The sequence below is a fragment of the Otolemur garnettii genome, unplaced genomic scaffold (genome assembly GCF_000181295.1).
Source record: "Otolemur garnettii isolate 467f Iridium unplaced genomic scaffold, OtoGar3 scaffold00045, whole genome shotgun sequence".
In the NCBI taxonomy this organism is placed as follows: Eukaryota; Metazoa; Chordata; class Mammalia; order Primates; family Galagidae; genus Otolemur; species Otolemur garnettii.
Window position 1 is genome coordinate 4,289,063 of NW_003852440.1, and position 11,404 is coordinate 4,300,466.

The window sequence follows — 11,404 nt, forward strand, 5'->3', positions numbered from 1 at the left end:
GGTGTGTGTGCGTGTGTGGTAAATGGGATGTACACGTGTCATATGGTGAATGGAGTGTGTACATGTAGTGGGGGTGTGTTGTGTGTAGTGTGAGGTGTGTGATGTGTGTGTAAGGAGAGGGGTGCTCTCATCTAGAACGCATTCTCTGGCCTCAGGTCCCCTCCGGGATAAGGGTCCCCAGTCTGCTACTGTGCCCTCTCTCCCTAGGTCTTAGCCCGCTTATTTTAAAGAACCCTCCCCCACAACCCCGAGGAGCGAAGTGGAGGGGGCAGGAGGCGGACACCAAGTGAAGGCCCTGTGGGACCTGTGGTGTCCTACAAATCTCTTCTGGGCAGCAGCTGGGAGCCAGTTGGTCCCACAACAGAGGCCTGCACCCAGGCTGGGCATTTCCCTCTGAGGCCACCCAGATGACCACCACCACCCCCCAAGGGGCCAGGAGACGCACAGAGCCTGGGCCTTCTTCTCCGAGAACACTCTCAGGCAGAACTCGCCGTCTCTGAAGGGCTCAAAAGTGGATGGCACCACCAGGTACTCCCCCGGGGGCAGCCGAGCCCGGCCAGAGACCTCCCTCAGGTTGACGTAGGTGCTGCTGCCGGCTGAGGACTGGCGGCCTAGAAAGAAGTCCCGGCCCAGGTGTTCCTCCGTGTGACGCTGTAGCTGCACAAAGCAACAGGCACGGTCAATTTCTCCTTTAATGCTGGAAGATGAGAGCCAAAGGTTTGATTGTGCCGATTTAGGGTTGGTTGATTTTTACCGGTTCACTGAGAGTCAGGAGGTCTTGGGTTCTGTCATGAGCTCACTGTGTGTGCCAGACCTCAAGTGCCAGGTCTTGTTTGAGGCATTGACCTTGTCTATGAGACTTGCCCTCTGGGCCTCCCCAGTTAAAGGGAGGGTTGAGCAGCAGGGTCTCCAGCAACAACTCTGAATATTTTCCCTCTTGAGTCTGACACTTTTATTCTGCAGCTGTCCCGGCTTAGACCTGAAACCCTGGTCCTCAAGCAAAAGCTGCCAGAAGGGCCTACTCACCTTTGACTGTCTGGAAAAACTGCTCTGCAAGTTGAGCAGCAGGGTGGTTAGGCAGGAGCCCAGGAGGCAGACAGAGGGGGCAGCAGCTGGGCGGGTCTGGGACCCCCAGCCCCTTTGGGGCCTTGGCCTATTCACTGGGAGGGAAGGAGGCAAAAGCTGTCGGTGCGCGGCACAGGCTAATTAGTGCCTGCAGCGTGCTTCCAAAACTCAGGTGCCAGTGTGATCACTGCTGTAATTAAGCCGGCCCATAGCACAGTCTTCACGATCAATCTTCATCAAGATGTCTGTGACACAGGCCAGGAGCTGATAAGCTGCAAAGGCCGTGACTTCTGTGTGACCCAGAGCTGAAATGCCTACCCCACAGTGACCAGCTCCACTCATGGTCACCCAACCCTCCCTGGATCCCAGGTCTGCCGCACCAGGGAGGAAGCAGTGCCACATGTCCCCACTGCCCTGCCAGGACTCCACATGGAGCCTGTAGGCTGACCCAGGACCTGACTCAGCTACTGAGACAGCCACAGTGCTTAGGATTCCCTGTAAAAATGCTTCCGCTCAACCTGGCTCCCGTAGCTCAGCCGTTAGGGCACCAGCCACATACCCCAAAGCAGGCGGGTTCAAACTCAGCCCCGGCCAGCTAAACAACAATGACAACTGCAACAACAACAACAAAAAATAGCCAGGTGTTGTGGTGGGCGCCTGTAGTCCCAGCTACCTGGGAGGCTGAGGCAAAAGAATCACTTAAACCCAAGAGTTTGAGGCTGCTGTGAGCTGTGATGCCATGGCACTCTACCAAGGGCGACACAGTAAGACTCTGTTTCAAAAAAAAGAAAATGCTTCCACTCTGGGCAAGAGAACACTGGGGCATGGACAGCAAGCCAGGGCCACAGCCAAAGTGTCCTATGTTAAAGGTCATTCCTGCCATCCCTGATGACAGTAAGGGGAGGAGACCAGGTGCCAGCAGGAGAGGGTACTCAGGAGAGTTGAAGGGGTAAGCACACTCTAATTTGGGTTGGGCCAAGAAAGGGACAAATGGAATTCCAATAAGAATCCAGAGAACACATTAGAAAACCCTGTCTGGGAGGCCAGAATGGAAATTGGCCGTCACTAAGGCAAGAGTTGGGTTCCCTCTGCCCCCTCATGGACAGGAGCCACAAGGTCCCTGGTGCTCACATCTTCCCTTGACATGGCCCAGCTCCAAGTGACAGGATGCAGACTGAGCATGTTTAACTGAGGGTGGATCTCCACGCATGGGTGTAGGATCAGCAGGAGAACTGAAGGGTAACTGCTAGAAATGCACATTCTCAGGTCCCCCTCAACCTACGGAATCAGAATCTTGGGAGAAATTAAACAGTCCATGCTTCAACAAGCCTTCTGGGGACTCTGAGGCATGTCCATGTTTGACAACTGTTGACCTGAAGGCCCACAGGCACCTGCTGAGCCCAGGATCCATGGTGACACCCTGAGGGTGCTGTGAGGAGCTGCTGGACATACCATGTGTGCACATGGTCACTCATACAAATGGGACGTTTCTGATGGGAACCACCAAAAACTACACAGAGCTTGTTTTTAATTAATTTCTAATAATAAGAATTTGCCCTAAATCATCCATACTGAATTGTCTGTTCCCTCTGTAATCAATAACATGCATTTGTGAGGCAAGCATAGGGTAGATCAGCAGTCTGCGGCCTTGGGACCAGGCATGAGCCTAAGAATTGGGGCCTTGTTGGCACGTGCTCCGTGGCTGGCCAAGCTTGAGAACCCAGAACACTTGAGGTAAGTCTGCAGCAGGACAGATGTACCTCTGTGTAATTTGGGCAGTGGACTCCAGCTGGGGGAAGCCCAGCTAGAAGGCTGGCTCTTAATCTTGGCTGCATGTTGGAACCACCCTGTTTAGAACACCAGGCACACAGGGGACAAAGGTCACCACTGTTCCCACCATGGGAGCCTGACAGACGGGACTTGAGACAGTCTTTACCAACTTCCAGAGCTACCGTGTGGTCTGGTTCAGGACCGGATTGTGTGAGAGTCCTTGGGAGAACCGGCTTCCATCACAGGAGGCAGGTGACTTTGGGTGCCCATCCCCCAAAGCAGCCAAGCTATTTCTCACCAAGGGAAGGTGTCTCTGTCACACTCACATACCTCCTGGGGAACCTAGAGAGCAGAAGGAGAAGGCAGGTCACTTTCTTACCTTACCCTTTAGTTCAGTGATTCTCAACCTTCCTAATGCCGCGGCCCTTTAATACAGTTCTTGTGGGTTGCGACCCGCGGGTTGAGAACCGTCTGTTGAACAGTCTTCCAGAATTACAAATTCTTCGGGAGGAATAACCTTAGGATTTAAATGAGAGCTAACATCTTCCTACAGACTTTCAGGCCTGGCCTCTTAGATCAAGGGAACAGGGGCTCTCACTCAGCCTGAGCCTTAATTTATCCTGCCCTTGGCCCAGAAACAGGCACATGGCCCAAGCTGAGATTATCAGTGACTTTCCTGGGATTTTTGAATCAGAACTAAGAGAAGGGGCCCCTTTCTCAATGTTAGTAGTGTTAGGGAAGAAATCTAGACGACCACAGTGGCATCGACACTAAGGAGCAGAGAGGGAGAGAAGTCCCACCATCATCCAAGACCTTGTCCCAAGCGCCCCTTTCATTCCCTCGTTTTGGTTGCAGAAGCTGGTGGATTCTTTTTTCAGTAGCCTAGCTTGAGTCAGGCTCTGTTATTTGCAACTGACATGTGGACTCAGGAGGTCAGAGCTCTCAGACCCGGGTGGGGGCCGTCCCGTGCCCAGAGCTCCTGTGTCAGGCTCAGGAAGGTGATTCAGATCCTCAATCTGTCCTTTGGCCTCCTTTGCCCCTGCCACATGAGCTCTTTTGATGAGACAGGTATTGTTTGTGACTTAGGTCTGGGGCCAACAGCCTATAACCCTGAGAAACAGAAACACTAGGGAAAACTTGGATCAGCTGGCAGCCTCGCTTCTGGAACAGCCATTCATCACTGGCAGCGGGGTAGAGTCCAGGTTGATGGTGACTCCTCGAGTTTTGAGTGTGAAACCAAAATCCCCCATGCAGAGGCCCTGGCCCTGGGAAAGCAGAGGCTTCACAGTATCTTCATCTCGGCCACAGGCCTGACAGCCTTTACCCGCCTCAGCGGGGCCTTTCCTAGCTGCATCAGCTGCCCTTTCATTAATGACTCGGCCGCTGCTGCCTTCAATATGCTCTGATTCCACCCTGCCAAGAGTCACCGGGCAGGAACTGAGCCAGGTGGCACCAGTCCAGAGCAGTGAGGCAAGAGAGCAGCATAACCACTGCCCACTGATAGATAGAAGGGACAGTCATCCTTGAAGTGCAGGATCCTGAACACAAATGACAGGCTGGGCTGGCGGGAGCCTGTTGTCACCGCAGGAAGATAAAGGGGAGAGAGAGGAGACTAGACAAGGAGGGCTCTTTAGCCTTCAGGGGATTCTGGCTGCTGCTTAATTGGTGGCAGGTTTTCAACCTCAAACCAGACTCCAATTTCAGATAAACAGCAAAAGCAGGAGGAGGGAGACGTGGGGGTAGGAGTGTGGGGTCCCTACAACCTGCAGGCCCCCTACCTGCAACCCAGATACTCCCTACAACACTCTGTATGCCCTTAACCCAACTTTGAAACCGCTTCTGTTCACAGACACCATGCTCTAAATTATAAGCCTCTGACCATAAGAAGGACCACAAGCTAGGCATGGTGGCCCTCACCTGTAGTCTCAGATACTTGGGAGGTGAGGTGGGAGGATCACTTGAGCCCAGGGGTTCAGCATCAGCCTGGGCAACATAGTAAGACCCCCTTTCTCAAAAAAAAAAAAGAAGAAGAAGAAGAAGAAGGTCCAATGGATCACATACACTAGAATATTTTACAATATAAATAACTATAATCTGATGACTAAAAACCTGATGCTTTCTATATTATTTACGAGAGCAGACAATGCCACACAAAGCTACATCAGCCCCTTTGGAAGACCACTTTGCTGATCTGACCATGCCCACCTGCTATCTGCTCTGCAAAACCATCATTTATTTTTGAACTGTCAAGAAGTGCCCTTCTGTCTAGAATGTTCTCTTTTCTCCACCTTTGAAATCTAGCTCGTCTTATGAAGTCCTGATCAAAAGTCTTCTCCTCCCTGAAGTTGAGGAGACCCCTGCCCACGGTCGTGGTCTCCATCATAGCAAGTCTGCCCTGCCCTGCCATTGCTCAAACATGTGTCTGATTCCTGCTCCAGACTGTGGGCACCCAGAGGACAGTGACCCCATGGTATTCCTCTGTGTCCTGTGCCCAGCTTGACTCAGCACAGCACATAGTAGGTGCTCGTTAAAATTCATCGACTTGCTGTGCACACCCTGCCTTCCCAGGCTGTCATCTCTGTGAGCAAAGGGTCTGGTGTTATGCTTCTCCCATGCTGAGTGGGGATGAAAGAGCTAAGCTGAAGTAGAATTGGGACATATTCATTTGCAATTCTTTTCTCCCACTGGTAGTACTGGTACCAGTACCACTGGTACTTTACTCCCATCAGGTAGTAAATATTTTCCAACTCCTGTTCTTCCAACATAAAATAAACACACACACACACCTGAAACTCTAAAATCGTAACTTCCAGAATATGAGAAAGAGAGGGGTGCGTGTGGGGTATAAGCTTGCCAGCTGTACTTTCCTTACTGCTTTCTTATTACAATACTTCTTTTTCATACCTTAATTTATACTGAGATTTTGGGCCTCCAGCTCCTGTTCTTCCTGATTAGAACTATTCCTTTCCCAAGACATTCATTTTTAACAAAATTGTGTAAAAACACCCACTGTGAATCCCTTTGGAATTTATTATAAGGAATCTTTTCCTGTATAAAAAAAAAAATAGATTCCAATTTGTTCCTAGCTAGACTTGTCAAGACCCAAAAGTCTTGCTTTAACATATCCGTGAGTCTGTTAAGCCTGCGTGGGTGGTTCCCAGGGTAAAGCAGCACCCAGGGACTGCAACCCGGGACAGCGGCCAGCTGTGTATCCAGCCCCAGACGCCAGAACTGAAAGTGGCCACGTAGCTTCCATCACCCCAGCCCATGCCCTGAGTGTTCCAACAAGTGTCTGAGGCCACCCCGGGTAGAAGAAAGGGCGATTATCTTTGACTCCTATCCGCAGCCTCCTTCCCAAACTCAAGGATGTCTCTTCTCCTCCCCACATCACCCCAAGTGCCTTCTGCCCATGTTCTTAGTGCCTGTCCCCTGAAAAGCTAACACACTAAAAAGAATCTAATGAGCACAAATACTCTGAGCCCTCGATGATGGGAAAAGTTTAATGAACTGCACATCTCAGTGTTAACAGCAGAGGGTTAAGCCATAGGCATGAATCTCTAAGTATGAAATTCAGACCTCAGTAAGGCCACTGGGAGAGGCATTTGAGGAGCAAAGACAACACTTGACTCGCAACAATGAAGCAATAGGAAAGATATGCTGTAGTCACTGGGCAAAATACTCAGCAAGACATCAAGTGTGCAAAAACGGAGGAACCCAGCTGGGCGGTACCTGGTAGACGGCGTAGCCGATGCTTAGCATGCCCTGGCCTAGCCTCTTCTGTCGCCTGCGATTCTTCTGCATCAGACCCAGCAGCACCGTACAGCAGGGCTCACCATCACCCTCCTCCTGGTCTTCATCCACCTTGTCCAAACGGATTTTAAACTGGGGATTGGTCCAGTACGTGGCTGGAAGTCACCCAGGTGATGGTGGGTCCCCACATGGGGGCGTTGAGAAGGCAGGGAGGAAAAGAATGAAAGGGAAGAACTTGGTCATCCCAAGAACTCTGTCCAGACTGTGCCTCGGAAGTGTTCTCTACAAGGTGGTCAGGCATATCCCCAACCTCCCTGCCCACCCACACACGAGCAGACGCATCCTGCAGCATTTGGAAAGTGTGTGCTTGTCCATTGTATCAGCCAGGAGCCCCCAGGGCTTGACTGGGGACTCCATAATCCCAGGGCTGCCCTGGGAAATCACCTCCAGGTCTTCCTGAGGAAATAGTTAGCATCCCTTGTATTCAGCTCCTGACCTGTGAGGATGAACCCAACTCCTGGAGAACGGGGAATCTCTGTGTAAAACGCTCGTCCCTGGGACAGATGAGGACCAAGTCCCAGAAGAGACCAGCTTCCAAGGAGGCCTCTACCCGGTCAGATGAGAGATAACCGCTCTCACTCTCTGACTGGCACCTTTCTCTCTCTGAGGACAGTTTCAGAGAACCACCCGAAGCAGCCCTGAGAACTAATCTGCCATCCGTCACCCCGGGGGGTTCACATGATGGCTTCAGTGCCCCTGCGCACTGGTGAGCCGTGAGCCGCACATGGGAGTCATTTAGTAATGCAGGAGTTACCACAATGGGCAATTAAGAAGCTTTCCCACCACACCACTGATGGCTATTTTAAAAGATTCCATTTCAAAGATGACTTTTTAAAAATCTCTCAATCTCGGGTGGTGCCTGTGGCTCAAGGGGTAGCCCTGGCCAAAAAAAAAAAAAAATCTCTCAATCTCTTGACTACTCAACACAAAGCACAGAGAGGTCAGAGGGATCGTCCAAGGGTGCCCAGCAATTCTATCATGGAGTTTAGCAGCAAAACATAATTGAAGAAGATGGGCCTGACAGGTATCTCCATGCCAGGACCTCAGCAATTTCACCAATGATGTACCCTGGGGGAAGAAAGGAGTGGGAAGGGTAGGGGAGTTCCTACATCCTTTAAAGAAGGTCTAGGACCTAACAAGTCATTCACAGGTGACCAAGAGCCATTGATTATTATATTTTCTTAATAATATGATAATATATTCAATTCCACCTTCCCGGGATCTCCACTTCCAGATTTTTTATTTATGGCACAAGTGTATAGATTTTAAAGCCAAATATCTATAGATTCCAAAGGAGACAGAGAAAACTCTATAATCCTCTAACTGACATCATCACCAAAGGGCTAGAATGATCCGTCTCTTCCTGACAGCTAGTCGGCAGCACAGATGGGTTTGTGATTTGGTGCCTACAGACACCTTGGGCACCCTGTACGGTTCTAAACTCCCAAAATGTCCGTGCAAATCTCCTACACATTTTCTAAGAGCTTGCTAATGCTGAGCATATTGTAATTTCTCCCAAATGCAACATTAGTGCAATCCCTACGTTTTCTGTTTACTACTGGAGGAAGAGAATGGGCCATAAAAATAATACCTCCCATTTGTAGAACACTACACAGTTTACAGAGTGCTTCCCCTACGCTCTGTGTTACAGCACTTCCAGCGACCCAGTGAGGCTGGAAGGCAGAAATGATGACCTCATGTTAAGGATTAGAAAACTGAAGCTCAGGCTCGGCACCTGTAGCTCAGTGGTTAGGGCGCCAGCCATATACACTGAGGTTGATGGGTTCAAACCCAGCCAGAGCCTGCTAAACAACAATGACAGCTGGAACAAGAACAACAACAAAATAGCCAGGCATTGTGGCAGGTGCCTGTAGTCCCAGCTACTTGGGAGACTGAGGCAGGAGAATCACTTAAGCCCAAGAGTTTGAGGTTGCTGTGAGCTGTGACGCCACGGTACTCCTCACGGTGTCAAGGGCATCACAGTGAGACTGTCTCAAAAAAAGAAAGAAAGAAAATTGAAGCTTAAAGAAGGTTAACGCCCCTCCCAAAGGCTCACAAAAGCTAAGCTAGCAACAGGAGCAGGACGTGGATATCCCTCCTTCCTCTCTGCTCACCACTATGGTCACAGCTGCCGAGCTGGAAGCTTTGGGCTGGAAGGGGGATGAAAAAGGAGAGAACTTGTCCAGAGCCCAGCAGTGTACCCAGGTGAGGTTTATTACAACGCTGCTTCCGCAGCGCTGAGCCAGCCCGTCAGTGAGCGGCGTGGAGGACAGAGCGAGTGGGCCTGCCATGGCTTACAGTCTAAGCCAATCAACATGGTATGAGCACGCCCAGCGAGCGGTGGAGAGTGGAGAGGGTGGGTTTTGCTTTTCTTCATTTCTCCTTAGAGATGTGGGGTCGATTTTCGGAGTTTCTTCATCAGGCGCAGCCTCAGTCAATTCAGCCTAGGAGGAGCCTAGACATGTACGCATTAGTGACCTTTTGTGAACTGCAGAAGGCATCTCACTTTTCAGAAGATGAGGACCCAGGGTTAGGGAGAGGCAGTGATTTACACCAGACTATCCCCATGAAGGACTGAGTCGCAATGACTACTATGGGAGAGGAGAGTGGCCCCTCTCCTGCCCTGTACCTGTGTGTGGCCGTCCCTGGAACACGCAGTCTACGCCCCTCCACCTCTGACTCAGGCACAAACACAAAGCAAAACAGCCGCCCTGATGGACGCAGTCTATTGCAACAGCAGCTGTTGTCCCATGTTCCTCTAGCGCACCATTAGCCAGGGCATCCCAGAGCTCAGCGGGATGGTGTCAGCCTGCTGGGTTAGGTGGGGATGGCAGAAGCCCAACAGAAGAACAGGAGGTCTTAGCATAGCGTGCCAAGGTCAAGGTCAGTAAGAAGAAACACATCCTTTGGGGGCAGGAGAAGGTAGGTGAAGCAGGGACAATGTGAACACACAAGAACTGAGATTAGGCCTCGGGGTGAGCAGCCACAGAGCCACTACTAGCCCTTGTGCCCTGGCCCCATGCCCCAGACAGAAGCCAGGCTTCCAGAGAGTGCCCAGGAGCTAAAGATCCAAGTCCAAATTCCAGAAACTAACATATATGGTCACCAAGCTCCAAGAGGGCAAGTCAGAAGGAGCCCTTCACCCTACCTGGGTAGTTCTGGCAGCCCCCAGCACTGGAGCCCCGGGTCCAGCGGCCGTTGAACAGAACCAGGTTCCATTTGTGCACCTCCTCGCTGCTCAGAGAGTCTGGGGACAGGTTACAGATCTCCAGGCGAGAGAATTGCTTTAAGAAATCTGAAAATGACATCCTGAGGGCAGAGGAACCAAAAGGCTCTCAGTGAATAGAGCTGGGCTGGCTGAAAAGGTGATTAAAGCCATGCCTACTGCCCGGGAGAGAACGCTCGAGGCAGCCCTGAGCTGTGGCTGGCTCCCCCTTCCTGCCACCCATGTGCAGAGCCTGCTGTCCCCGGGCCTTGCAATTGTCAGCTCTGGGTTCCTGTATGGACCCCCCTCACATATCTTACCAAGCCCAGGAGGACATCTGAACAAAGCTTCTGCCTCTAGGCTGAGTTAAGCCTAGACCCACAAGAGGTTTCTCTCTATGTAATTTGCAGTGATGCCCAGCTAAGTTGTACCAAATTCAAGGGGTATCCTTATTATCTTCTGGAGCTTACTAGTGAGAAAGTTATCCTGTATCTATGGTAAGCCAAATCTTCACTTACAAGATGGGGCCGCACTCTGAGCTCACTGGAAAGATACAGAAACTGAGAAAGACGGGCTGGTAACTAAGCCACATTGAGGGCCCAGATATCTTGGTTTCAGGGCTTTCAACATAGCAGTTTAGTGGTAGAATGGTGCTCAGACAAAAGGGGGAGAAGAGTGAATGCCCCACAGCCGGGAACCATGTCCCTTCCTGAGAAGACCTAGCAACTGGCTGTGCCCTCATCAGAACTGGAAATGGACCCATAACCAAGAAGACAGATCTCCAGCAGAAGCTCTCACCAGAACTCTCCATCCTCAGCCTTCTTGTCCAGCTCTGCCTTCTGCCTAGGATCTATTTCATTCCACTCTGGTGCACTGTTGGGGGTGGGGTACAAAACAGAGATGGTACTTCCTGAGGGGTCCTACTGAGGTACGAGCCATTTATTGCAGCTTAATTTCTCCCAAGGGGCCAGCACTGGACCACCAAGAACACCTGGGGTGGAAGATGGACAGTGGGGGGGGGGGCACCGACTAGGAAGGGGATGCAGGGCGGGGACGTGGGTGCCATAGGCACTGACAAAGCAGGGAAATTATGGCCTGGCTCTATTTTTCACTCTCCAGGTAAGTCTGACACTTCTCATTAAGACTCCCAGGCCCCTGAGCACAGGAATGGGGAAGTCTAGGAGGGGAGATTTAAGAGTTTATGTCACAAAAAAGGCATGCACCCCAGTACCATTTACAAATTTGTCATTCTGACTTATCCATCACTCTGGGATGAATGTATGGGAAAGGGGCTGACCAGCTCTGGGTACATGAACATTGTCCAGTTCTGAGCCTGCAAGAATGACCATCAGGCCCAGTTTTATGGCAATGTCCCTGAAGTAACATCACCCCAGGTGGCCTCTTGCTGGCAACCTCTCCATGGCAACATTCACAGACTTTGTTCAAATGCCATCTCCAGCTGTCTGACCTTTACAGAATTAAGTTTTCCTGACATATGTATGCCATGAAATATCTGAACAATATCAAGATCCAACTTTTTTTTTTTTTTTTTTT

The 11,404-nt window shown here is 50.9% G+C and overlaps 1 protein-coding gene across 2 annotated transcripts in view; it reads right to left on the minus strand.

Annotated features, from left to right (window-relative positions):
* The window catches only part of CAPN8 (calpain 8), a 79,005-nt gene that overhangs the window by 21,605 nt on the left and 45,996 nt on the right, over positions 1-11,404 (minus strand). For both annotated transcript variants that reach the window (XM_023513927.1, XM_023513926.1), the window contains exons 8-12: positions 10,649-10,723; positions 9,794-9,954; positions 6,565-6,740; positions 3,166-3,177; positions 446-657 (exon numbers count right to left, since the gene is read on the minus strand). In XM_023513927.1, coding sequence (XP_023369695.1) covers positions 446-657; positions 3,166-3,177; positions 6,565-6,740; positions 9,794-9,954; positions 10,649-10,723 — 636 coding nt within the window. The remainder of the gene's footprint in view (positions 1-445; positions 658-3,165; positions 3,178-6,564; positions 6,741-9,793; positions 9,955-10,648; positions 10,724-11,404) is intronic.